Source organism: Zosterops lateralis (assembly GCF_965231275.1).
Source record: "Zosterops lateralis genome assembly, chromosome: 11".
In the NCBI taxonomy this organism is placed as follows: domain Eukaryota; kingdom Metazoa; phylum Chordata; class Aves; order Passeriformes; family Zosteropidae; genus Zosterops; species Zosterops lateralis.
Window position 1 is genome coordinate 2,021,919 of NC_139771.1, and position 27,784 is coordinate 2,049,702.

Sequence of the window (27,784 nt, forward strand, 5' to 3'; positions counted from 1 at the left end):
AAAGTTTCCTTTACTTCTGCAACTCTCTGCTCCAGGACTAATTACTACCAAATAACCATAACACCAGGGGGACCCAAGCCCCATGAATTGTGTTTGTTTGCACCATCTGCTCTTTATTCTGCAGGTGACATTCCTGTAGTTGGGGGCAGTACAATACATCCCTGGAAGCACTCTGACTAATGTTCCTGAACGTGTCTGGACTGGCAGTTTTGTCCAAGGCTTGTCCTACCCCCACAATGGGGGCTCTGACTGCCCATGGTTACTTTCTGAAAGGTTTTATCTTGCTGGGACTTGCTACCTGGCTCATCTCCGAAGATGATGGATGCTCCTTTGTGTGCTGCAGGATTTCTCTTGCAGCTCAAGTGGGTGCTGGAAGAGGAAAAAGGCCAGAGTGTGTCAGGGCCTCTAGTGAGGCAGGGCTGGAGCTTATTCCCTTTTGCTGGAGAACAGGATGGAATCTCCATCCCAGGGAGGAGAAAAGTGTTCATGACTCTGACAACAGCTACCAGCCATGACCTGGGAGCCTGTGCCTGGTCCCTGCCAGCCCTCTCAGGGCACTGGGATCTCCTGAACCCACCAGCTGCCCCGGGCTCATTCCTTTACCTCTCAGTTTGTCCGTGCCTGGCAGCTGGCACTCTGCAGCTCCCGCCCTGGAGGAGCCATGGGAGCAGCTGGGTGGTTTGGCCCAGGGAAGCGCGGGCGGGCAAGGTGTAAATTGCGTGGCGGGCTGCCTTTGCTGAGGTGAAAATGAAAAACTCTCCCAAGCTATCAAACCCGGTGTTTCACGGCTCCCATGGTCCAAACACACTCCCACTCCCTCTCACTGCTGCAGAGAGGATCTCGGGGGCTGGTTTTCTCCTGCCTGTCCCGGAGCCATGGCACTGCCACATCAGAAGGGTGGTGTGTCCTGGCTGCAGGCAGGATGGGGCCTGCCGTGGGAAGGGGGAAGGGTGCTGAGGGCAGGCAAGGATGCTCGTGGTGTGGGAGGTGCTAATTGCCAGACTCGGTATACTGCTACCTGGAGGATTTGTTATCCTTTGGTGAGACTTTGTTTTCCACTGCCATAGTGCTGGTGGTGCCGCTCGTTTTTCCTGCTGGCTGATGGAAGCGGCCTTTTATTGATTGCAATAATATCACCTTCTGTTTCTGAAACACCTCACAGCCCAGACGGTTTGAAAATAAAATGCACATGCGTGGCAGCAGTCTCACCACCTCTGAAATGTGAGTTTCTTCAGGCTGGGAAGCAGCAGCAGCTGTTCCCCAGCCCTTGGCAGCCTGGTGCTGGCGGCTGTGCTGTGTGCTGGAGCTGGCTCCGGGTGCCATTGCCCTGGGAGGCAGGGCCTGCCCAACTCCACGTGCACACTGCTGGAGCTGCAAGCTCAGATGTCGGGGTTTCCTTGATGCTGGAGGTATTACTGGTGTAAAGCATGTCTGCCTGCCACTCCCTCCAGCAATTTGTCTTCCCTTCTGCCCAGCCATCTCCTGGGCCGGTGGCTCTTCCCCAGCCTCTGGCTGACTTGTGCCCCTCATTGAACAGCCTTGAGCACCCAGGCATCATCCCTGTATCCCACTGTTAGGTGTGGCTCAGCAGAGAGGACCAGAATCACGGTTAGGTTTGGAAGGGACATTTAGAGGTCATCCAGTCCAGCCCCCCTGCTGTGGACAGGAACATCTTTCACTAGAGCAGCTTGTTTAAAGCCCCATCCAGCCTGGCCTTGAACACCTCGCTATGTCCAAGGATGGGACATCCACAGCTTCTCCAGGCTGAATGAACAACCATAACTCCCAGCCTGTCTCCATAGCAGAGTTGTTCTAGCCCTTGGACTGTTTCTGTGACCTCCTCTGGACCTGCTCTGGCATGTTCATGACTGTCTCATGCTGGGGCCCCAGAGCTAGAGGCAGTATTCCAGGTGGGGTCTTACAAGAGCAGAACTGAGGGGAAACATCCCCCTCAGGCTGCTGTCCATGCCGCTTGTAGTGCAGCCCAGGAGATGCTTGGCCCCAGGAGGAGGAAGTGCCTCTATTTTTTTTGCTTTCATCAGGTCAGGTGGGTGACTTGAAGCGGTGTCTAACCTCAAGCTGCTGTCTGAGCAAAGAGGAATGGAAAGAGGGACATTCCCAGTCTGGACCTGGGACAGAGGGAAGGCCCAGCAAGGGGTCTGTCTCCTGGCTAAACTGGGAGAACACCAAAGGGCTCTGAGGGCTCTGTGCAAATGAATTGCAGAGCCTCTCAGGACTACCTAGCACCCGTGTTCTAAGATAAGCAGGGATGACACACCGAGCATGGAGTGTGTGAGGAAGCGAGGAGGATGTGGCACACAGCACACTCCTCCCAGTCCTAGCTGGTGGCTCAGTTTCAGCTTTTAATTTTAGCAATTGATTTAGGGCTGTTCAGCTCCGCGCAGTTTTGTTGTTCCTTTAAAATCCCTGTGACTGAAGCATCTGACCCCATCACTGAGAGATGGAGAGGATGGATGCCTCCAGCTGGAAGGAAGGTGTGAGAGAGTTGTGTTGTCTGGGCAGACAGGAGTTGATGGCATATGAGGACTGGGTTGGTGGGTCACCTGGGGGTCTCCCCACACTCTCCCAGGTCCCAGCTGACTTGCTGGCACTACCCAGAACAGTCCCAATGTTGGCAGAAGAGGCAAGGGAGGCTCGTGGCAGTGAGGCTGTGGTGGTGCCCTGGCTGGCCAGAAGGATGTTGGTGAGCCCCCCCCCAACAGGCAGTAATCCCCAGTGATGATCACAAGCCCCCTGTGTGTTCGCACCCTCCATCTATTCCTTCTTCAGGGATGGCAGTATAATAAATGGAAGGGACTGACCCCAGCTATGGAAAAACTCCTCATGTGGCTGGTGTTGCTCCACTGTCGCAGTACAGCAGGATGTGGATGGAACCAGCTCCATGTGCCCTTCTGCTTCCCTGCAATTGGCAGCAGCACATCCTGTCACAATAAGAGCAAGGGTGAGCAGCAGTTCCAGGTGCACTGTGCCAAATTGATGTTGAGACAATCCCTGTTAACAACCCAGAGCTTCTCCTTGAGTCTGGGCCCTCCTGGCCAGACTTGGGCCACACGTCCATTGGCCATTCTGGGCAGTTGTTCTCTTGATTAGCACTCTGCAGAGAACAGTCAAAGCTTAGGCTGGACCCTGCACTGTCCAGGCTTTACAAAAGGCTCTGGGCCGGCTCCAGTCTGTCCCAGCTTTTCAGCAGTGCCCAGTGACAGATCCATGGAGGGTTCATCCCTGGCTGGTGACCGGGAGGGCAGCTTGGGGCTGCCTGGTTCCCCTAAGGGAGAAGAGGGTTTGCATCTGCTGGGTGACCAGTTGCTTGCTCCCCATGTTTTTTTCTGTTCCGGCTGGGATTTAACAGGAGGTTTTTTCACGTGTTGCAGGCAGAAGGTGCTCTGGCAGGGATGGATGACAGGCACAAGCAATGGCTGTGTTCCTGTGGCACACAGGTGGCTGGAGCATGAAGTGGACATCTCTGCAGTGGAGCCAGGAGCTGCTGGGCAGCATGAACAGCTCAGCCTCCAGCTCTGCTCCAGCAGGAAGCCTACTGGTAGTGTGAAAAACCTCTCCACAACTGCTCCTACAGCATCAGTCCTGAAATAGGGACTCATTGGGCTGGTGTGACTTAACCACCACCTTGTAAGCCATTCCAGGAGGTCACAGTAAGGAGTCAAGTGTAACAGGGAGCTTTTGGGGTGAAGTGGGGTGAGGACAGCAGTTGCCTCCCCAGTGCCTTCCTGGAAACACTAGAAGTGTTCTGGGTTCAGCTGGAGCCTGAGTGTCAGCATGTCTGTGCATGGTGAGGATCCAGAGAGCATCCACAAGGCTTGTTTGTGGTCTCTTAACAAGATAAATTCTTGCAGCAGTGGGAGATGAAGCAGATCCAGTTGGTGACATTTGAATTCCTGAGCAGATGAACCTGACAGAGTGACAAAGACAGTCCCCGCAGTGCCCCAGCTCATCTTCTGCTTCCCAGCAGGTGCTGAGAGCCATGGTGTGACACGAGCACCCTGCCACCTCCTACCGCCTTTGCAAAATTCCACTGGGATTTTAATGACTGCAGGTCATGTCTCGGACACCTTGTCATGTCCTCTGTAGCCCTGGGACTACACTTGTACTCACCCAGGAAAGTAGGGGCATCTTCCTCCTGGGAGGCTGTGCCCAAGCCAGATCATGGTCTGACATTGTGACCTTATGGACAAGTAGGGGGAGGAAAATTTGTGTTGACAGATAGCTGGCACTTCCTGCTGCTGGGGAAGGTCTCCTGAAATGCTAATCATTGCATAATCCTGTTGTTCTTTCTGATGCTTGAGGCTAGGGGATGCTCCATTCCTAGCAGGATGAGAGTGACCTGGAGAAAATCCTACAGTCAGTACATGGTGGTAGGTGATAAGGAACCCAAGGTTAAAGACTGGGCAAGGTGCTGTTCCATCTGGGAAAGAGGAGTGCAAGAGTCTTCCCTTACATAACACCTTGCTCTCGAGAAGATGGTGAGAAGCACCTCACCACATTCCTCAGATGTGCTGAGAAGGAGTTGGCTTCACAGGAAGCAGTGGGTCTGATGTGGCAGGAGTATGCTGGAGCTGCTGTTCTTTCAGAACTGAACTTGTGGACTCTGGATGTGTGTAGATAGGCTGTATGGATTGTGTGCAATCAATCCCCTGTTTCAGGTGCCCAGAGGAGGGTCCTGGGTAGAAATCAGCCCTGAACGCTGCGCTGCTCCCCATCTTTGCTGGCCGTAGGAAGGGAGAGCTCCTGGCAGAGGCTGAGGAGGGAGGTGGCACTGCACGACCTTGCAAAGGGACAAGTCCCCTTCCCTGCCCCACTTACTGGTCCTGTTGTCACAGCTAGCAGCCTGACACTGACAGTTGTCCCACTGTTCACCTCTCGCTGAGCTCCTCCACCCGTGTGAGACTGCATTGGATTTGACTGGAGGGCTGGCCTTGCAAACTCCATGTTCCTCTTGCTGCTCCATCTGTTGGCTTGGTGGCACAGCCAGCCAGAGGCTCTCTCCTCAGTGGCGGTGCAACACTGCCTGTTGAGTCTTTCTGTTGTTTTGCCATGTTGTTGAGCCTTTGCTAATTCGCTCTCTTCCCACAGCTTTACCTTTGGGCTCTGCTCTCCAGTCTCTCTGGGTTATTTCTTTTCATTGCAGTGCTTCTCTCCATGGGAATAATCCCAAACTCACTGTGTCACCAACCTCTTTTGCACTTTGCTGGACTATTCTTGCCTGCCCTCTGCCTGCTTCCTAATCTCCTTTGCTATGATCACAAGGCTGATCTCCCACCCCCTTTAGATGATCCTCTTATCCATTTCTGTTGTCATGGCTCCCTGCCTCATTGCCTCTGCCCATTTCTCAAGTCTTGATGCAGCCTCATCCCTTTGTCCCAGGCTGGACAGGACAGCATTCCCAGCTGCAACCTCTCTGCTCATTCTTGGGGACATTGTCCTCTCCTGAGCCCACCTCCCAGTGCTGAGCTCTGCAGCAGCCCTGCCAGAGGCTGGGTTTCTCTGGGAAGAAGCAGAGGCCAGCTCACTAGCCTGGCTTCCAGCTTAATTTGTACAGACATAAATTAGCACCCACAGGCTCTGGTTTCCCTCCATTTCATTTTGGGAAAAAACTCCAGGTGACTTGGGAAGAAATCAACTGTTGTAGCTGTCCTTAATGAGGCAGGCATGGGTATTGACAGTGAGTGTTCAGCCACTTCAGCATGGTTTCACCAACCTGTCCCCAGCCATGGGCTTTTTCTGCTGGACACCTGGGCTCTTCTGGCTTCAGGGACACAGAGCTGCTCCTGGCAGGGTGGAACATCTTTGTCTCTCTTATAGGACAGTCTTGAGTGTGAACCAGCATTTGGCTCAAGAGTTAGTCCTGCTCTTCATTCAGGTGTGCATTTTTATTCCTTAAAAAGCTAAGATTCCCACATTTTGTATGGGCAGAAGGGGTGTTGTTTGTATTTTCGGGGTGCCACTTCTATGTCTGTGTAATTGGAAGTTGTAGCAGCCTAGAGTAGATTGTAGGGAGAGGGTATCCCCCAGATCCACTCTTTTGGAACCTTAGGAGAGGCTTTGGAAAGACAATTTAGGATGTCTTGAAGGCCAGACTGGAGCCCTGAGGATTTAGACTGGTTGGAGACCTCACATGAGGTTAATGGAGATCTCTTTGCTCTAAGATCCTTTCAGTTGTCTTTGTCTGCATGAAGTGGTGGAGGACCAGCTGGATTTATTCAAAAAACCCTGCAAATCCTGGAGATACCCATCTCTGGTGTGTGTTGCAGTAACCTAAAATAACGAGATGAGCTGGAGGTTGGCGGACGGGCTTGTGCTTGGTAGAGCAAGGGGCAGAGTGGCGGGGAGGGCTCTTGTCTGCTTTGTTGCTGAAAAAGCAGGAGTGATATGAGCCGCCTCTGCTCTGCTGCTAAAAACAACCCAGCTTGTTTTTATTTAATACAGTTTTGATCTGCAGGCCTCAGTGTTTCACCTGCCCGTGAGTGGGAACTCCAAACTCCAAAGCGCCTGGAAGTCAGCCTGCGTCCCTGAGTGTCCCTGCAGCACTGGGATGGGAAATGTGATTCCTCCAGGGCTGGAGGAGGGACTGCTGAAATTGAGGCTGGAAGGCATTGGGATGGCATAGGTGAAGCTTCTGCTGGGGTCATGTTTCTGCCACTGTGATGTTTCTGGGTTAACCGGGCCTCTGCATTGCCAGATCCTGCAGGCTTTCCCAGGAAAATGGAGCCAAAAACTGCTCATGTGGGATTTCTGCCCGTATTTCTTGTGCAGCATCCTGGCAACATGGAGGTGACTCTCCAGGTGGTCCAACTGCCAGCACCAGGGAGAGGGTCAGTGTTGGCTTGTGTCTGTTGTGGATCCTGCCTGGTGCCAGCATTAGTCTGGGAAATAAATGATTCTTAAATTATATTTAAGAATATAATTGGTCCATCTCCAAGGCTGAAGGGTGTCAGGATTTTGTAAGGTCATGATTGATGTGTCCATAGAGCTCATTCTTGGTGTGGGGCCAGCTCTGGCTACAGAGAGCCTCAGAGGGATGGGGACCCTGCTGGAGAATGTGCAAACAAGCCACACCAGCAGGCCATGACAGAGGAAAATACTAGAGGCAGGCAGGAAAATCACTGGGGCGGGGAAGAAGAAGAGGATAATCAGGGCAAGAGGGAGGAAGAGAATATCTGGGGCAGGGAGGAGGAGGAGAAGGAGGAGGATGATAACCAAGGTGGTTGCAGGGTTAAATAAAAGCTGTCAGTGATTTGAAAAGGGGAAAGAAAGAAAAAGAAAACCCACTGAAGAGACACTCTCCTTTCTCACCCGGCTTGTAATCAGCCGCCCCCTCTGCCAGCGAGCAGCTGGCGGGCGGGCGGGTGAGGAGGGGGTGGCAAGAGGGGTCCAGCTGCTCCTCGGCCCAGCCTCAGCACCCCAAGAGTCCCCACAGCCCCAGCTCGGCCTGGGCTGCACAGCCCAGGGGACGTGCCACTGTCATGGGTCTCTGACAGGCTGGATGGCTGAGGTCTTGAAGAGCACTGCCAGGGGGAGGTGGGGTGAGGAAAAGGAGGAGGGGGAGTTGTCTGAAATGCCAGGGATTCATCTCCCACTCCCCCTGCCCTTGCCGTTCTGAAAGGAGCTGCTTGAGCTGTCGGTTCTGGATTATATTAATTAGCAGAGCAGTGCTATGCCTGCTCATGGGGCTGTGCTGTTCATGGGGCTGTGCTGCTCGTGGGGCTGTGCTGTTTGTGAGGCTTTGCTGCTGGGGGGAACTGGAGATCTGGCAGGTCTGTGTGAAGCAGCTGCCTGGCTCCCCAAAACCCCTTGCTCCAGCCCAAAATAAGCACATGAAAACCAAGGCTGAGTTGGGAGTCATCTGCATCTCCTCCTGGAGCCCAGCTAGCTGTTTACCCTCAGGGCCAAATCTGCCTGCCCTGGTACATGGGGCTGGTGTGGAAGGGGAAGCAGCACTGTGGTTTTGGGATGGCACCCTCTGCTCCTCACTAGGCCTCCATGACTGTGGGCAAAGAGGAGCAGTCTGACCTGGCCAGGCTGCCAGGTCAGTCTGGTGGGGGGCTGCTGGGGGCTGAGGTCACATCCCTGCCCGTGGCTACTTTGTGTCTTCCAGGAGAGGAAGCTGTGTGCCCACCCCCGGATCGAGATCTACAAGCAGGACCGCATCTACTTTGTGTGTCCCCTTGCCCGCCAAGGAGACTTCTATGTGCCTGAAATGAAAGAACTGGAGAGGAAGAGCAGGTCTGCTGCAGCTGTGGCCGAGGATGCCCAGACAGACATCACAGGTATCTGTGGCTTATGCATGGACTCCATCTTTGATCGGCATCAGCCCTCATGGAGGTGGGGTCCTGGTGTTCCCAGTCCTGCTGCCTGAGCAGAGAGGGACTGACCTGTGCCCACCTGGTACCCAACCACTGAGTCTCAGCACACCCCTTCCCCTCACCCTGGGCTGATCCCCAAGGATCTGAGATGAGGTCCCCTGAGATGTCATGCCATACCTCAGGGAGCACCCAGAAACCCTTCCTTGCAGTTTTGGGTTAAGCCACTGACCCACTGTTGTCAGTGCAGAGCTGGATCTCACAGCTTTTAGTTGCAGCTGGGCTTGTTTTTCTCTTTGTCATATACATCTTCCTTGATCTCATCTTCATCTGTTACATATTGGGATTGCAAAGAGCTTAAATACCAGGTTGCTGTAGCTGGTGGTGGAGTTGCCTGAGAGCATCTGCTCAGCAGGATTTGTTGGAGCCTGGATGTATTCATACAGGAAGGGACCACAATGGCTGTAGGCGCAGAACAGCAGTGCTATAGTAACCCAAAATGCTAGTTGCCTTCAGCAGCCCACATGCTCCCGTGCCTGTGAGATGTAGGAGCTGGCTATCCAAGCATTCCCAGGCACTGGACAGCACATCCGAGCCAGCCCCCAGGAACGGGCAACCACCTCCCCCTGCCCCACGGGTTGCCCATGCTTGTGTAATGGGTTATGAAAAATCCATGAGGGCTGTGCTCACCTCCCGGGCAGTTGGGTCATTTGCTTTAACACATCTTCAGGTTTGGGTCGCTTTAATTCTTAATTGCATAAAAGCAAGCCTGGGAATTGCTTTCTGGGAGCTCTGTCCATTTAGCACAGCAATGAGGAGTCTAATTGGAGCTGTTTCCCAGCACTTCCAGGTCCTGTGTTTGCACGGCGCTCATTCGGCTCTTCTCTTTCTCTGCCTTGTGTTGGGGCAGCTGCCAGGGGAACCAACCCGGCTTGGCCAGAGGTGCCCCGAAGCCCACTTGCTCTGACGTCTTCCTATGGTCACCCCTTGGTTTTGGAGAGGGATGGCAGGATCCATGGGAGCAAAAGCAGCTTGAGGGTGGTCCCTTCATAGCTATGTGCACCCCACTCCCTTCTGCCATGCTCGGGGGATACATGATCCCACAGCACAGCCAGGGATGCTCAGAGCAGCCACTGCCCTGTGCCCTGGCTGTCTTGATGCTTTCCCTGGGATGCCACTGCCAGCATGCCCACAGTGGAGGAGTCCCCTGCCCTGCTGGAAGAAGGGCTGGTCTTCCCAGTTTTAGAAGGCAAATGACATTGGACTTTCTCACTCTGGGCCAGGCTCCCCAGCAGCAGCTCTGGGCCAGCTTCTACACCACTCCTCCCTTTCCAGGCACATAGATGTGCTTTTGTCAGTGCAGTCTGATGCAGTGCCATCTGCTGAGTCTGCACAAAACCAACTTAAAATTATAATAACTGTGAGGTTGGCCCTGCCTGCGAGACTAGAGTCAGGTTTGGATGTTGCACTGTGATTGTCAGTGCTGGGCACAGTGACAGAACCACATCTGATAGGGTGTCACATCCTTGCTCTGGCTGAAGATGTGGCAAGCCTATGGGTGGCTTGTGCAGCTCCTGACTGAGGTGGTCCCATGAAGATTTATGAATGAGACTGTTCCTCCTTTCCTGACGATTTTATTTGCTGGGATCTGTGCAACCACGTCTGAGTTGGAGAAAGAGAAACATATTTTCCCATCTTTTTTATCCTTCTTCCCTAGGCAGTCCCTCTAAAGCAACTTCCAGTTAGTCACAGCCCCTTCAAAGGGCATGATGGACATGAGATCTTGATGACCCAGCAGATCTCAGGATGTCTGTGACAGTTTTTAAGCTTTGCTTTGCCAACTGGAGGGTGGGCACAGCTATGTCCCTATCTGCCTGTTGCATAATCTCCACTCAACCCAAGTTGCTTGTATTTGGGTTATTTCTTGATCCTTCTCAGCTTTGAGTGAATGTTTCAAGTGGTCCTACCCTGCTGGAGGGTCAGACAGTGCTCCTGGGACAGTGGGGGCAGGTGGTGTTCCCTGATGGTGGCTGTCAGCTCCTCTGGCTGTGCCTGAGATGCACAAATCCAGGTGTAGGGCTGTGATACCCAGTTGCCTCAATGGGTAAGTGGAGCCTGGGAAGGTGCTGAGCCCCATTTCCTCTCCCAGAGGCAGCTGAGGATTGCTCTGTGCACAGACATTTTGAGCTGTCTGTCCTGATGTGGCAGCAGGAGAAGCCCCCTCTTTCCCCCTCCCAAAATACTGAGATAAGAGCATTGAGTGGGATTTCAGAGTGGACATTGTGATGAGTAACACTCTGTGTGAACACACCACTGGTCAGTCACAGCTCATGAAACTCCCCACCAGCAGCTGGATTATGCTTTCTTTGAATTAAAGACTTGAGAAGTTCCAAGTGGAAGGTGTTGCCATTTCTCCTCACCTGTCATTGAGGCTGGTGCTAGACAGTACCAGGCAACTTGAAAGTGTAAGAAAAGCTTTGTATTTGTTTTCTCAAGCCTCCTGACCTTGGATCACATCTCTGCATTTAGGCTGTCATGCGCTGTCCTTGCTCCTGAGCTCACCCTGTGAGGTGCTGGGTGCCTGTGGCTGTGAGCAAAGCCAGTGGCCACAGAGGCTGTGGGACATGGTCCAGGGTCTCTACTTTCTGCTGCTGCCCTGCACAGAGCAGGATGCTGGCAGCTCTGCTGAGGACGGACATACTCAACACGCAAGGAAAGGGCCGGGTGCTGTGGCTGCCTCTGCAGCAATTCCATCCCTTCTTCGCCATTGCCAGGGTCGTCAGAAAGACAGGAAGTATTTTAGGAAGGCGGCTGATGGGTCTGCAGGGGGCCAGTGTCAATCACGATTAGTTGTTTTGTACTTAATTGTTTTCTGGGGCGTTGGCGTCAGCGCGGGGCTCAGTTGGTCCTCACTGCCGGTTCCATCCCAGCGGCGCTCGGCAGTGTGACCCCGCTGCCGCGCGTGGAAGGTGAAAGCAAACAAAAGCAGCCTCTCCACACGGGCTCTCCACAGATGGTTCCCGAGCATGTGGCTCTGCCCAGAATCTCAGGAGCTCATTTTCCTGGAGCAGAGTCTGTCCCACAGCATTCAGGTACCACTGATGGCATCACACCTGAGCTCTAGTGCCACAGAGGAGCAACTTTCCTAGTGTGTTCTGCCTCATCCCTGCCTGCTTCCATTCTTTGAAGAGCCCTGCCCGTTTCTGCCTGCCTCTACATCCTGGGACGGGCCCCAGCCCCTCTCCTGGTGCTTGTGTGTGAGGTTCAGCAATCACAGAGGAGCTGTGCCCCCTGGCAGCACACTGTATTTAGAGATGATGAATATTTGATGGAATGAGGGGAAGGAAAGGGTCCAGGAGCACCAGGAGTGGAGCATTGCTCAGGCATCAGTGTGGCACAGGGGTGATGCAGGAGGAGATCCTGCCCTCATTCTGGATTTGGGAATGCCAGTACCTGGTATGGCACAGAACTGAGCTGTAGGGAGCCAACTCCCCACCAGGCTCAATGGCAGTGTGAGGTGATTGGTTCCTGTTGCACCCATCCCTGGCTGGTCTCTTGAAGTTGGCTGCTTGATATCCCTTCTTCCTAGGTGGCCCTGACTTTTGGGGGACTTTTCAACACCCTATCCTGACACCCTATTCACCCCCAGGCTGTGCCTCTATTTCCCAAATGAAAGCTCCTGGGTTTCATGTTCCTACTGAGTGAGGATATTATGCTATCCTTGAGGAAATAAGGTCAAGGGCAAGTTTCAGCGGGATGGCTGCTGCCTTGCAGTGTGCCAGAGGGAAAAGCCATGCTGGATCAGGGTTTGGACTGGTTCCTGGTGTAAGGGCCAGCCTTGGGAAGGTGGATGCAAGGAATGGGCAGTGGTTTATGGGAGGACCAAACATGATGTGTGGTGAAGGATGGACAAGTGGATATAACAGCTGCTGGAAGTCTGTGCCTATGAGATGAGAGCTGAATCCCTGCTTGTCCTCCCAGAGGGCTTTGGTTGCTCTCTCAGAGCCCCATTCACTGCCTTCCTGGCCTCCTTGTTAGGGCAGCTGGATGTTCCTGCCACATTCCCCTGTCAGAGCTGACCCCACATGGTCCCTGGCAGCAGCAGTTCTGTTGCCCTGCCTACCCTAGACATTTATCCTGGCCAGGCTGAGTGGCCATGCCAGAGCCAGCCTTTTCCTGTGTGGAGGAGAGCAAGGCTGCTGGAATGGGCAAATTTACCAGCTGAGGCTGCTCGGACATGATCAGAAGTGACAGAGCAGTGACAAAGTGCCTGGCTGAATGGAAACAGGACTCGATTCATTGTTGCCCTTGGAGCGAGGGAGAGGAAGGTGGCTATGAGAGAGAGGACAGCAGTGCTTTCCCATGGTGGTGGCTTGGAGCAGTGTGTAGGTCAACTTCATTGCTGTTTTCTTCTTCCTGAGCGGCCGCTTCTCTCCTCAGGAGCTTCTTTGCTTTATGTCACGGGGTTACATGTCAGCTTCTGAGTGAAAACATTCCCTGGGGTGCCAGGAGAGAGGTGCTGAGCAGGAAGGACACTGCCTGGGGGGTTGGTGTCACGCCTGTCCCCTCAGGTCTTAGAGGGACACAAGATGACCACACATGACATGAGCTGTCATGAAGCCATGGTGATAACATGTCCATGTTAACTCAAGCCACCAATTTCACCAAATCAGATTATTTCTTCTTTTCAGAAGATCACCACTAAGGACCTAATTTACCTTCAGGGCTCAGGGTCTGCACACTCCCCTTCATCTGCTGCACCTCTTGATCTTCCCAGAGGCTCCCTGCTGACCCACTGCCCTGCCGAGGTCCTGTCAGGTGGGGCAGCACCTCCCAGCTTTCTGCTGCCTACTCAGTGGCTGCTGTCCCCTTCAGCGAGCACCTCGCTGCAGTGTGTAGAACATCCTTTTTAACTTAGAGTAAATGTAGTTTCCATGTCGAGGTGCTCCCTGATGCTGCAGCAAAGGCAGTGTTAGTGGGCAGTGGTTCTTTCCTCCTTTCTCTGGGAGGGGTCACCTGGCATTGCCTGGGGAGGGGCCAAGGGATTGATGTGTGCCAGCTGCCAAAAGGCTTGCCAAAGTTAGAGGGTGGAGGCTCAGGTTCCTTTCCAGGATGAAGCCAATATGCCATCCAGGTGGGATGAAACAGTGGGTGCACTGTGTCTGTGGATCTTTTCTGGCTACCCCTCATCCTGCTACCACTGCTCGGTCCTCTCGGAACAGCCATCACTCAGCCGGCAGGACCGTGGGATGATGCTGCTCAGGAGGCAGAGGACTGCCATTTACAAGCAGTTCTGCTGGCAGCTGCCCAGGCCGGGAAGAAAAACAGCGCAGAAAAAGGATTTAAGGATGTTTGGAAGGAAAGTTCTCTCCTTGGTGAGTCTCCTTCAGGAGATCAGTGGCTGCCACACAGCTGGAGGAGAGCAAGTAGCCCAGCCTTGGGCACCCTGGCTGCAGGAGCTGTAGGAGGCTGGAAATGGCTATGGAAGCCCAAGGCAGCCCTATGCCAGCAGCTGAGGATGGAGCTGCACCAGCAGGAGACAATGTGGAGAAGAGGGCTCTCCTCTCCCACCTAGGATGGTGATGACTGCAGAGAGGCTCCCTCTTCCCAGTCCTCTTCCCAGATTTGCCACTTCCCAGTCCTGTTGGTGGCAAGCCTCATTCCTCCACGAGTGCTGCTGTTTTGTGGGGCTCCTCCTGGTTTCCCTCCTGGTATGGGGCATGATCCTCAGCAGGAGCATTCAGTCCAGCACGGATGGAGGTGCTGGGAAATGCCAGAGCCTGGCACTCACTTCCCACTGATACAAGGCAGACAGGGAGTAGATGGAGCAGAGAGAGCCATGGTGGAAGAGCCTGCCCAGTGTTCGCTGATGTATCATAATTAACAATGTGGATCTGTGATGTCATAATTAACAATGTGGATCTGTGATGTCATAATTAACAATGATTAATGTTTAACAGGAGGGGTTTGTCTCCTGGCTGGTTGCTCTGGCAACAGCACTGAGCTGCTGGTCTCAATCTGACATGTCCTTCTCCTTGTCGACTCCTTAATTATATTGTCGATCAAGCTAATGAGGCAGGGATCTGGGGAGGGGGAGGTGGGCCAAGGGGTCCACCTGGGCAGGCAGGGGTCTGGTCATGAGATGGGATGTGGCTGGCAGCCAAGTCATGTGGAGAAGCACAGAGTGAGCTGGGAAGGCTCCCGCTATCCTCTGGAGGGAGTGGGAGCAGACTGTCAGGTGCTGAAGGCACCAGGATGCCCTGGCATGAGGCAGGACATACATACCCTGCTTCTGACAGCAGAACATCTGAGGATTTGCACTTGTGCCACCATCCCCTTGGGTGCTTAAACAGTGCTGCAGCTCCACATCACCCTCACAGCACAGCGTCCTTCCTGCTCTTTGTCTCGTTCCTGGTGCCATGCCAGAGACAAGCATGCATTCTCCCTAAGGAAGGGCTTGGTAGGTCCTTGGTGTGTGCGTGAGGAGCAGCTGTGGGGCCAGGAGGTCAGGGTATGGCTGGAAGCTGGTGCCGACTTGGGGGTTCGGGGAGCAGACTGAGCTCAGCCCATTCTTGACCTGGTCACATCTCAAAGGCAGAGGAGGTGAGAAGAGGTAGGGGCTGGTCTCTGCATGGCCAGATATCTCAGAGGCTTCTGGTGGCTTCGAAGGCTGTGCCACCCCATCCCCATTGCCTCCTTCCCACAGCATTCACTCTTTCCCATTCTCTCTCCATCCCAGGGGTCGACACCATGAGTGAGACGAGCTCCATCAGCATGGAGGCCACAACTGACAGCAGAGACACTTCGGTGGCCACCTCCATCCTGCTGCCCTTCCCAGCCAGCCGTGGCCGGGAGGAGGTGGACAACCGCAGCGAGCACAGCTACAGCGAGTCGGGGGCCAGCGGCTCCTCCTTTGAGGAGCTGGACCTGGAGGTTGCTGGGGATGGGGAGGGAGCTCCGGGCCTGCTGCCTGAGGCAGCCTACCCAGGCAGCCAGGAGGTCACAGACAAGTGGACCAAGGAGCCCATCGCTGCTGAGAGAGGAGAGGAGTAAAGGAGACCTGACTGCCTCACCTCCCACTGGGGTCTGAGTTACTGGGAACCAGTTGCCTTTCCCACCTCCTTCTTCTCCAGCCAAGAGATTCTGGTCGCTGATTCCCCCCAGGACCTGCTCTCTCTCTTTGCAGAAAGGGTGTTTGATCGTTTTTGGGGGTGCTGGGGGGGATTTCTGTGGTGCTTGGTGGCGCAGGGTTAGGTGCAGGCTGGGGGGACAGCGAAATGCTTTTGCCATTTGTGTGTGTCCAGGCACGTTGCAGATTCCTTGCAGGTGTCTGGGGGATGGTGGTGGGTGTCAGAGATGTCCCCCCTCGTCTCTGCTGGTGCCCCTCTCACCCACAGCTTCTCTCTGCTGCACCACCACGTTTTCTAGCACCAAAGAGCCGTGAGTTGGGTCAGTTGGGTTTGTTCCCCTCTTCTCTTCCCCTTGCTGAGCAATGGAAACATCCTGTGTAAATGTGGTCCTTTGGCACTGCCACGGGTGCTTTGGGGTCTGTAATAAACTGGATGCTTTTCCTCACTGGTGGCTGGTGCGTTGCTGACTTGTCTTTTGGCCAGTTATGCCATCCTGCCCCAGGGTGGCAAGTGGGCTGTGGGTGGGAGTTGCCCCCAAGGGCCTCGACTGAGCCAAAGAGCCTCCCAGGGGCTCTGCATCCCTGATTTCTCCTTGCCTGGGCAGCCCAGCAGGGCACGGGGTCTGTCCCCAGCTTGTGCAAGCTGCAGGGGAGGTGGGGAAGGAAGGGTCCCAGCTGCCATGCTGAGCTGGGCCGAGCTGGAGGGAGGTGGCATCCCCACTCCTCCAGGAACCTGTGGAGAGTAAAACTAGTATAAAGCCAGGTATAAAGCTGCTGCTGGGCCTCCTATGGCAGGGAACACCAGCCCTGTGCCTTCCTGTCATCCCGTCTATCTGTTCTGATGCTGTGGAATGCAGGTAGGTAGGGCTGGCTGTGCTGGTCCCATTTCCCTCTCTCTCAGCTTGGGACAAGGCAGCAGCCTGGATGTCATGGCCATGGTGCCATGGGGCAATGTCAGGTGTCAGAGCACCTGCTGAGTGCCCTTGATGCCTCCAGCAGCCCAGGGATTGTTTCAAGGTGGTCAAACATGGCAGCCCAAAATTGGCACATGGGGTGGGGATACCAAGGGCAGAGGAGGTATAACTGTCTCCATGGTGTGAATGTGTCCTCTCTGGCTTGGAAAGGTCATGATTAGTCCTCAGCCAGTGACTGACATGAGATTGTTCATAAATATTTTGTGCTCTGAGTGATAAAATATTAAACTCCTCCAGCCCACATGGAAAAATATTGCTCTTCCCAGTGTTTATCTTTGTTGCTGGTTATTACAAAACTGCCAAGCCCCCTGAAATATGTATGCTTGGCTGAGGCTCCTAAGGGGTTGGAGCCAGGCAGTGGATATCAACAGTACTTGTGCCCTAACCCCACTGAAGCTGGGCACCAGGGGGGCTTTGCCATCATTCTCCTGCCACCAACATCACTGGAGGAGCAACCAGGTCGATGCAGCCAGTGCTGAGGCGTGGGTGAGGCTGGAGCCAGGACCCACAGGACCTATCTGCTGGGGGGAAGCAGGACCATGGCAGTGCCAGCATCCCTTGGCACAACATACCTTCAGTCCTCCTCAGCTCTGTCCATCCTGGCCCGCAGTGGTGAGGTCCCCCAGCCCAGGAACCCTCCTCTCCCCAGTGTCCCACTCTGCCTGTGCCAACAGTCTTGAAAGGAGAGGGGCTGGTGGGCTCTGGGGTCCTGTTGCTGTGGGACTCCAGGGGGAATGGAGTCCCCAAATCCCTCCGCAAACCAGGATTGCCAGGGGGAAGGGAGTCCAACAGAGTGTGTCTGAATCACTGCAGTGCCCTTAACCCACAGCCTGCAAGTGCAGCAGCTGGCAGGGAGGAAACTGAGTCACACGGTGGTGAGGTGGTTACCCGGGGCAGTGCCCTAGAAGCACCCTTGTCCCCTGTTGTCGTCCCCTGTCCCATTCTTGTCTCTGAGTGATGGAGCAGGGTTGCCGCAGGATCCTGGGCAGCTGAACTAGGAAGGGTTTGGGCAATTGGTGGAGATCTGGAACACAATCCTACCGGTGCCTCTGTTTTTGTATGGTCCAAAGCCTTACCCAACTTGGTGCTTGGGCTGCGGGGAGTGCTTGGGCTGCGCGGGGTGCTGGAGCTGCTTGGAATGTAGGTGGGCAGTGAGGTAATGCTGGCTGCCTGAACTCCCAAGGACTTGGGGAGTGGGGGGCAGGCCAGGCAAGGGGGCAACAAACCCTGGGGCACCAGTTTGTGGCTGTGGAGCCTGATCTGGGGCTGGGACCCCTCTCACTGGGCTGGGAATGGGCTGGGGGTTCTGGGGCCAGGAGAGCAGGTGCTGAGCTGTGCCCTGCCAGGTCTGCTAGGGTGCAGAGCTGGTCCTGCCTAATCTGGCTGTGTCTTGCCTCTGCCCAGCCTGCATCTGACCATTCCTTGCTGCATCCAGCCATGCCTTCCCTGTGTCCTGCCTGGATCTGGCTGTGTCCTGCCTTCTCTGGCCGTGTCCTGCTTGCATCCTGCCGGTGCTCTGGCTCAGTCTGGCCATCCTTTGCCTGGACCTGGTTGTGTCTTGCCTGTGTTCTACCTTCTCTGTCCATGTCCTGCCCGTTCTTGCCTTCCCTGCCCGTGTCCTGCCTGGACCTGGCCATCGGCTCCCGGCTTTGCCCCAGCCCCGGCAGTGCCCTGCCTGGCTCAGTCGATGCCGGACCGAGTGGGGGGCGGTCGGGGCGGCCCCGGGGGTGTCGCTGCTCACCGGGCCGGGCCGGACCGGGGCCAGACCGGGGCGGGGGCCGGGGCCGGGCCGGGCGGGGGGCGGAGCGGCTCCGCTCTGCTGGGGCTGGCGGAGTGTCAGAGGCGGCGGCGGGAGGCGGTGGCAGCCGCAGCTCCGAGAGAGCCGCGGCACCGGCACCGGCACGGCTCCCGGCACAGTCCGCCGGGCCCAGGTAAGGGCTGCGGTCCCACCCCGGCGCTCCTATCGCCGTGACCTCGGTTCGCGCCGTGCCCCGGCGGCGCGTCGCCGTCTCCAGAGCCCCGGTGCTGGCGGTGGAGCGGCACGGGGACCCGCGATCCTCCGCAGCCGTCGGGGCCGCACCACGGCGGGGCTCGGAGACCCGTGCCCGGTGCCAGGGCTCCCGGAGCTGCGGGACGAGAGCAGAGCATGGGCACCGGCACCGGCACCGGCACAGGATGGGCCGGGGATGAGCGCGGTCAGGGTGGCACCGGGGCTGCTCCCGCCGCTCCCACGTACCCGGCGCAAGACACGGGGCTCCGGGAGAACGGCTTGGGGAATTCTCGTCCCCGCGGTGACCTGGCAGCCCCGTGCTCTGCAGTGGGCACTCAGCGGGACCCGCCACCGCGGGACCCGCCACCGCAGTCCCCGGCCGGGGCTGCTCTGCTGGCCGGCACCGGGGCAGGGAAGCGGGGTCACCGCCCGGTCCGGCGGGGACAGGTCCCCGCCCCTGCTGTTCCCCCGGGTCTCCCGTGTGTCTGTCTGTGCCGGGGGGAGCCGGGGTTTGAGGGGGCTGTGAGTGTGCCGGAGCAGCGGGATCTCGGGGCGCGTTCGGGACGGGATATGGGGTGGCCGGGGAAGCGCCCCGGGGAGGCGCCTCGGCCCCGCGCGGCACCGGCAGCCCCGTGCAGGGGAGAGCTGCGGGCTCCTGGCAGAGCTCGGTGGGACCTCTGGGACCTGCGCGGGAGGTGACACTGTCCCTGAGCCCCCGCAGCACTTGCCGCTGTCGCACACGCCCCAGGTGTCACACACCCCAGGGGTGCTGGTGCCGGAGGGATCAGGGCTTCTGGCAGAGGGTTGGGAGCGCTCCGGGCACGGAGGAGTCACGGCCCCTTCTCACCCACCCCACTCACGATGCGTCCGGGAGGAAAGGCTGCCCGCAGCTGGCAGGAGCTTCCCGCCGTACCGTGGCCGTCGGCTCGGACTTGCCCTCCCCGCTGCTTCACTTCCCCAGATGTTCTCCAGAGGTTCCCCCGACACTAAACCAGTCGAGCAGAGCAGCTGCAGGAATGGCAGCAGCCCTGCTCACTGCCCATCGTGGTTCGCTGCTGGGTGGGTGATGGTTTGCCCTTCAGAGGAGCTTGGCCTCAAGGTGCCTTTCATCTGTGGCTCCTGTCAGCTGCCCCAAAAGACCCAGACCACAGGGACCCGGGTTCCCAATGCCACCGGACCCCAGTGCCAGGTTCAGCCTGCCGCCGATGGGCTTCATCAATAATCCATGTGCCTGTGGCCTCTTTCCTGCTTGAGGAAACCCCAGGTCCTTTAGAAGCATTTATTCCTCAAATAAGGCAGGGACCCTTCATTCTCTCATCTCAAAGTCCTTCACACTGGGGGGTCAGGTAGGAGATGCCCTGAGACAGATGAGACTTAGCAGCAGCAGGCAGCACCTCAGAACAGGCACTTAGGGACACAGAGGAAAAGGAGGAGGTCTGCGTGTATCACCCAACCCCACCCCAATACACTCTGTGCCACACTGCTGCCCACATCCCCCTGGGCATCACTTCCAGCTCTGGCTGCTTGCTGGAGGGTTTCTTCAGCACAGCCATCACCTGTCTGGGAGCAGCATGGGGGCATCTCCCTCCTCCTGCTCAGGGAGAGTAGCCTCAGTACGGGAGGGCTGCAGGGAACTGCGGGGGGCAGCACTCTCTGGCATCCCCCTCCCATGCTCTGTGCCCCCACAAGCACTGCTGGGCTGTGGAAGAGGCTGTGGTCCTGCCACAGCATCAGCAGCTTCCCCTTCCTAAGCAGCCTGAGGCTTCTGGACTGCCAAGGGGTCTCCTTCTCCCGTGGCCCCTGAAATGCCAGGCCCGTGGGATTTCAGCAGTCAGCTTCAAATGGGAAACAAATCTCTCCTGTAATTTGGGAAAAGACAACCAGTCTCGGAGGGGACTGCATCTTCTGCCAAAACAAGGCCTGCCTGCTGCAAAAGCCTTTGATTCCCCCGCGCCTCCGTGCTTTCTGCAGAGGGAGTCAGCAAACCTGGCTCTTACTTTTACTGAAATCTCTGAATTTAGTATACAGGGAAGGAAGGGGCGGTGGTGAGAGAAGAGACTCTGAAGCACCACGACTGCCAGAACCCTGCGCATTTGCTGTGTGAGGGTGAAGCCAGTGGTGAGTCCTTGCTCCAGCCCTGATGTCACGGACAGCCCTGGGGGCAGCAGCAGAGTGGGTGGGCTCCATGGCTATGGGATGGAGATTAAAATACTGTGGGTACTGGGTGCTGTGGGCACAGTGGGCTCATGGCTGGCTGCTTTTGGCAGTGCTCTCAGCTGGAGGTTGAGATCTGTCAGCACCCCTGATGCTGCTGCGTGGGTCGGGGGCTCGGCTTGGAGCCGGCCTTGGCTCTATCTGCCCAGCCTCCCTATGCCAGGTGACATCCCTGGCTCTTTCCCCCTCCACGATATTTTAGGGCTGTCAAGCTGTCCCCATGCAGGCTGTTCTGCCTGATGCTGCCAGAGGGGCCAGCTCTGTGCCCGCCCCTATGCCAGTGCGTCCCTGGGAATGTTGTGGGGAGAGTGGTTCCTGTGCCTCTTCTTATGCCCTGGGATCTGTGTTGCTTGGGCATGTCCTAGGGGTTCTGGGTCACTGTGGGAGACATTGCACCAGCTCACCTTGCTTTTCTGCAGAAAACTTCTTCCTAAGGGAGTCCTGGGTGGGGAGCATAGGCAGGCTTATGACCCTGCTCTCCCGTGCAGCACTGACTGCCCCTGTCCCTGGTGTGCCTTGCATCCTGCAGATCCAGTGGCTTTTCCCTTTGCTTTTCCAGGTGTCGAGGGCTCTGCCGGGGTGGCACAACCTCTGTCCCACCGACACCACGCCGTGCCACCCCCCACCACCCAATGCCTGGGGACTGCCTGTCCTTGCCTTGACGAGTGGCAGCGGGTGACACGAGGTGGTGTGGGTCCCCCGGCCAGCACCAGCACACCCCATGGCAGTCCCCTTGGCCACCTGGCTGGGGCTGATGCACCTGGCCACCTGTCTGGCTGCTGGGCATGGCATGGCTGGCAAGAAGGAGATCAGCATCGATGGGGACCTGGTGATTGGAGGCCTCTTCCCCGTCCATGAGAAAGGAGTGGGGAGTGAAGACTGCGGCAAGATCAACGAGCACCGGGGTATCCAGCGTCTGGAGGCCATGCTCTTTGCCCTGGACGAGATCAACAAGGATGGGAGCATCCTGCCAGGGGTGAAGCTGGGTGCTCACATCCTCGACACCTGTTCCAAGGACACCTATGCCCTAGAGCAGTCCCTTGATTTCGTCCGTGCCTCCCTTACCAGGGTGGACGGTTCCGAGCACATTTGCCCTGATGGCTCCTACGCCGTCCATGATGATGTTCCCACTGCCATCACTGGTGTCATCGGGGGCTCCTACAGTGATGTTTCCATCCAGGTACCTCCCAGGCAAGAAGGGCTTGGATGGGGCCAGGGGTTTGGCTGAACTGGGGGAGGGGGATAAAACTTTGGCAGCAATGCAGTGATGCTGCTGCCAGTGTGGCACAGGAAATCACTCATCCCTCATGGTGATGCTCTGCCCCTTTCTCCAGTGGGGAGGGAATGCCAGGCAGGCACCTGAGTGAGCCATCTCTCTGTGATTGTGGGGGATGTACCCAGGATCCCCTTGGGGGCTGCAAGAATCCCCCAGCACTCCATAAGCTGTAGGAGCCAAGCCTTACATGGGGACAGGTGTTTATTCCTCTGCTGGGGTCAAGGTGGCAAGTGCAGCTCCTCAGCCCAGCTCACGTCTGGACTGTGCCAGGCAGAGCAGACCCGTGTGAGGGGACACTGTCCCCCTTGTCCCCCCAAACCACAGCCTGGGAGGTGCTGCAAGGGACACGCACCTCTGAGGGGCTCAGTGATAGGGCTGTCTGGCTAAGGCAGGGTGAGCTCAGAGGACAAGTGCCCCCACATGTCCCCAGCGATCCCATAGGAACAGGCACCTCAAACTTCAGATCTGGCTGTGACCTGGGCAGGGTGCATCTCAGTCCCCAAACCACAGCTCTGTGGACCCAGAGGCTGGTTTCAGCAGGGAAAAGAGCATCCCCTGAGGATGTAGACAGCCAGCAGGACCAACTGAGTCACAGGGGTGGCTAGTGGGCCACATGCTTGCTGAGATTTAGTGAGTCCCCAGCATGTGTCAGACCATGTGTCCTGGTCCCTGGGGTCCCTGTATCCCCCAGCTATGGGGTAGAAGGAGCTGGGACTGCATGATGGAGGCAGCATCCCAGCCCACCTGGGCACTTGTCTCTTCCCTTGGTGGGAACCCAGCATGACCCCATGTCCCAATCCTGGGCAGGTGTCTGCAGGGGCAAAACGTGGGCCAGCTGGGGAGCTCAAGGGGCACTGGGGGGACATGGCAGGCTGGCAGCTCCCATGCGTGGTGAGGACAGACAGTGGCATCCAGTAATGCCTGGGGACATTCTTGCCATTAGGGGAATTTGTCGTCAAGATCGTTTGTCCACGCTAATTAAGCCATGTCTCCTGCCTGGGGAACAATGAGATGTGGGCAGGCTTGGCAGCCCCGCCGGCCCACCCGAGGCCCCCTTGCTGTCCCCAGAGCCTGGGTTTTAACAGCCTCATTAGTGGGGTTTTTTTCCCCTTTGAAGCTAACGAGGGATTCTGCTGAATGCCTGGAAGGTGCCAGTTCCACTGAGCTCCCAATGTTGGACGTGCAGGCGCCAGTCCCCTGACCCAGCTCTGCAGCATCCCCCAGCTGCTGGGGGGACTCTACTCTGGTTCTCAGCTCCTAGAATCCTTTCCCCTGTGCTGCAGGGCTGCCAAGCATTCTGGCTTTCTCCTTGCTGTCAAGCATCTCCCACAGGTCACCTATGGCAGACTTTCTGCTTTTGTCCCCTCCTCAGCCCCGAATTTTGGAGAGCAGTGCTTGAAACGCTAAAAAAAAAAAAAAAAAAAAAAGAAAAAGGAAAAAAGACAGATGAGCATGTCTGAAGGTTCAGGCACTCTGTGAATGTGTCATGAATGTGTCATTCTTCTCCAGTCCCTCCACAGATCAGGATGCTCTGGGTTGGGGTAGGTTGCTTATCAGCCCAATGGTTCTGCTTGGGAGCATTGTGCAAGACTGGGTGTTGGGCAGGGGTTCCCCCATAGGAACATCCCTTGCTGGCCACCTCTTCAGGCACTCACCTCTCCTCCTCCATGCAGGTGGCCAACCTGCTGCGACTCTTCCAGATCCCACAGATCAGCTATGCCTCCACCAGTGCCAAGCTCAGTGACAAGTCCCGCTATGACTACTTCGCCCGCACTGTCCCACCAGACTTCTACCAAGCCAAAGCCATGGCAGAGATCCTCCGCTTTTTCAACTGGACCTACGTCTCCACGGTGGCCTCGGAGGGCGATTATGGGGAGACAGGGATCGAGGCCTTTGAGCAAGAAGCCCGAATGCGAAACATCTGCATTGCCACCTCGGAGAAGGTGGGGCGCTCCATGAACAAGAAGACCTACGATGGAGTGGTCCGGGCTCTGCTGCAGAAACCCAATGCCAAAGTGGTCGTGCTGTTCACCCGAAGTGAAGATGCCCGCGAGCTGCTTGCAGCTGCCCAGAGAGCCAATGTGTCCTTCATGTGGGTGGCCAGTGACGGGTGGGGAGCCCTGGAGAGCGTGGTGGCTGGGAGTGAAGCAGTGGCGGAGGGAGCCATCACCATCGAACTGGCAGCCTATCCCATTAAGGAGTTTGCTTCCTACTTCCGTAACCTCCACCCCTACAACAACAGCCGAAATCCCTGGTTTCGGGAGTTTTGGGAGCAGAGGTTTAGGTGCAGCTTCCACACGCAGGACTGTAGCCGGTACTCCCTCAAGACAGGCAAGTTTGAGCCCGAGTCCAAGATCACGTTTGTGGTCAATGCAGTCTATGCCATGGCTCACTCTCTTCACAACATGCACCGGACATTGTGCCCCAACTCCACCAAGCTCTGTGATGCCATGAAGCCTGTCAATGGCAAGAGGTTTTACAAGGACTTTATACTCAATGTTAATTTTGATGGTGAGTCCAAAAGGGAGATGGGGTTTGGCTGCCAAAGGGAAAGGGATGAGTGGAGAATAGGAAAGAAGGAGGCCCAAATTTGTCCCAAAACCCTCCAATTCCTCCAGCCTGCCCATGCCCAGGGCTGTGGCTGTCCTGAGGTGCTAACAGCCCAGCATCATCCTTGGGAGGCAATCCAGGCCTTCTGTCCTCAGTGGATACCTGTGGAGAAGCTGGCCACCAACTCCATCCTGCTATAGCTAGGTGGGACCAGCCCCACAAGGGACCCTTGAAAACATGGGTCTTTGCAAGCATCATGATTAATTCACATTTCAGGGATTAAACTGGAGGGATATCCTTGATCAGAGACCCATATAGTTTGGGGTGAATTAGAAGCATGTCCTCTGTTACTTGGGCTGAGGGTATCTTGGCTACCAGGAGTCACTGAGAGCCATGGAGGCTGCACAACCCCCCTCTGCCCCTGCAGAGCTGGCTGGGTCTGACAGGCTCTCAGGCACGTGAGCAGGTAGTTCTCCACCTCTGTTTTCCTGCTCCTAACACGTGCATAGACAGCAAGGATGGGAGAGAAGGCAGGAAACAGGTTGGACATTTACCTGCGGCCATGGTGGCATATGACCCTTTGGATGAGCCCTCCCTTGAGACCTAGAGTGAGTGTTCTCCTGTCCTGAGGCAGTGACTGTCTCCCTTTCTCCTCCCTGCAGCTCCTTTCAGGCCAGCGGACACGGAGAGCGTTGTTCGATTTGACCGCTACGGCGATGGGATCGGACGCTACAACATCTTCAACTACCACTATGTGGATGGGCGGTATCGGTACCAGAAAGTGGGCTACTGGGCAGAGGGGCTCACCCTTGACACCAGCCTCATCCCCTGGGCTGAAACTTCCATTCCTATGTCCCAGTGCAGTGACCCCTGCAAGAAGAATGAGATCAAGAGCATGCAGCCTGGAGACATTTGCTGTTGGATCTGCATTCCCTGCCAGCCCTACGAATACCTGCTAGACGAGTTCACCTGCATGGACTGTGGACTTGGTTACTGGCCCAACGAGACCCTGAATGGCTGCTACGAGCTGCCCCAAGAGTACATCCGCTGGAAAGATGTCTGGGCCATTGGTCCTGTCACTATCTCTTGCCTGGGTTTCATCTCCACCCTCTTCGTTATCGGAGTCTTTGTGAAGAACAATGACACTCCCATCGTGAAGGCCTCTGGACGAGAGCTGTGCTACATTCTGCTGACTGGGGTCCTCATGTGTTACAGCATGACCTTCATCTTCATTGCAAAGCCTTCCACCGGGGTGTGCACACTCCGGCGCCTGGGGCTGGGCACGTCCTTCGCTGTCTGCTACTCAGCCCTCCTGACCAAGACAAATCGCATCGCCAGGATCTTCAGCGGGGTGAAGGAGGGGGTCCAGCGCCCCCGCTTCATAAGCCCAATGTCACAGGTGATCATCTGCATGGCCCTCATCTCTTGCCAGCTGATCATCGTCATTGTCTGGCTGCTGGTGGAGACCCCTGGCACAGGCAAGGAAACTGAGCCTGACAAGAGGTACATTGTCACCCTCAAGTGCAACAACCGTGACTCCAACATGCTCATTTCGCTCACCTATAATGTCCTCTTGATTGTCCTCTGCACGGTCTACGCCTTCAAGACACGGAAATGTCCCGAAAACTTCAACGAGGCCAAGTTCATTGGGTTCACCATGTACACGACCTGCATCATCTGGCTGGCCTTCTTGCCCATCTTCTACGTGACCTCCAGCGACTACCGTGTAAGAGCCAGAGCTCTGAGGGGGCTCTGACAGGTCTTGATCTAAGTGGTCCTGGAGATTTGGGCCATGCAGGGTCCATGATTAGGAGATGTGTGGGCCTGGGGAAGGGTCTTCATCCACACACCTGGTGATGGTCACCTCTGCACTGGGTAATTCAGGACCAGGTGAAGGGTCCTGAGGGGCTGTGGCTGATGGGGCAATGAGTCCTGGAGAAACGACTGCCCCCCTCCCTCTGTTATGAGGATGTGAAATGGCCCTGAGACCTCCAGAGATCCCCCATAGCCAGACCATGGAAGAATGATAGTCATCCTTCAGCCTAGTGACACAAAAGCATGAGACAGCCCTTGGCTCATCCAGACACCACACCCCAGGGCATGAATGCCAGCCCCAGGGCCAGCCTAGTGCCTGGGCTGCTGGCAATGCCAGGAACTGGGTAGCACAGGGTGCATCCTACAGCACCTCAAGACCCCTAGCACAGACAACCAAACACATTTGTGATGGGTCTTGAGGAGCTGGTGGGGACAGCTGCAATCAGGGGCTTCCAGAGAGGACCTGCACCTCCGGAGAGAGTGGGCACTGGGGTAGGGGAGTGCAGACTCTGGCCCCAGGTAGTGCCACAAAGTAGCATGTTGTCAGGGCTGGGGTTGCTGCTCAGGGTGTACCTGCTTTGCAGGGGCAACTTGTCCCCATGAGTGTCCACACTCTGCCCATGGCTCTCCGGCAGGATCACCCTGACAAGAAGGATGTGGTGTGGGGTGGGATGTCCTTGCAGGGTGCAGCCTGTGCCCAGCAGGGCTGGCCAGTGCCACAATACGGGCTTCATCCTGCCCTGCTTGGGGCACCTGATGCCCACCCCTGTCTCCAGGTCCAGACCACCACCATGTGCATCTCGGTGAGCCTCAGCGGCACTGTGGTCCTCGGCTGCCTCTTCACCCCCAAGCTCCACATCATCCTCTTCCAGCCGCAGAAGAACGTGGCCAGCCACCGCGTGGGCACCGCTCGGTTCAGCGTGGCAGCAGCCAGCTCCAGCCAGTCCCATGGTGAGCACACTGGGGCTGGGGAAGGGCTGGGGGACAGCACCCCTCTCCTGGTGGGAGATGTGTGTATTTCCTGGAGAAAGGTGGGGTGTGAGGGAGGGCAAAGCAGGAAGCGAGGGGGAATGGAGGATGCAGTGTCCCCAGTGGCTCTTCTCTGTCCTGTCCCAATGTCTCATCTCCCAGCTGCCAGAGGGGTACTGCTCCTGGGGGGGCTGTCATTGCTTGGAGGGGACAGGGCCACTCTCCATCCCAACATAGGGGATTCAGCTGCCCCCAGGTGCCCGTCACTACCCAAGGCACTCTGCTTTAGCTACAAGGAATATGACCACCCTGGGCACCTGGGGGGACATGGCCATCCTCAGCACCCTCCTCCCCAGCTCCGTGGGCACCACTGCCATGGGATGCTGGGGGGTGCTGCTGCCAGACCCCAAACCAGCCCTAACTGCTGCCTTCCTGTCCAGGCTCAGCCTCGCCATACGTGCCCACGGTGTGCAATGGCCGTGAGGTGGTGGATTCCACGACATCATCCTTGTGAAGGACGGGGGCCAGGCT

The 27,784-nt window shown here is 56.5% G+C and overlaps 2 protein-coding genes across 2 annotated transcripts in view; both read left to right on the forward strand.

Moving 5' to 3' along the window:
- The window catches only part of TEX264 (testis expressed 264, ER-phagy receptor), a 39,298-nt gene extending 23,387 nt beyond the window's left edge, over nt 1-15,911 (forward strand). Inside the window, exons 5-6 of the mRNA XM_083869467.1 lie at nt 8,132-8,303; nt 15,076-15,911. Coding sequence (XP_083725593.1) covers nt 8,132-8,303; nt 15,076-15,389 — 486 coding nt within the window. The 3' untranslated portion in view covers nt 15,390-15,911. The remainder of the gene's footprint in view (nt 1-8,131; nt 8,304-15,075) is intronic.
- A 5,453-nt stretch (nt 15,912-21,364) lies between these two features.
- Nucleotides 21,365-27,775, forward strand: GRM2 (glutamate metabotropic receptor 2; the record flags this gene model as incomplete). Its single annotated transcript, XM_083869135.1, has 5 exons — nt 21,365-21,823; nt 23,593-24,430; nt 25,132-26,195; nt 27,061-27,235; nt 27,694-27,775. The coding sequence occupies 5 exons, from the start codon at nt 21,365-21,367 to the stop codon at nt 27,765-27,767; spliced, it is 2,610 nt and encodes an 869-aa protein (XP_083725261.1). The 3' UTR covers nt 27,768-27,775.
- Between the last annotated feature and the right edge of the window lie 9 nt (nt 27,776-27,784).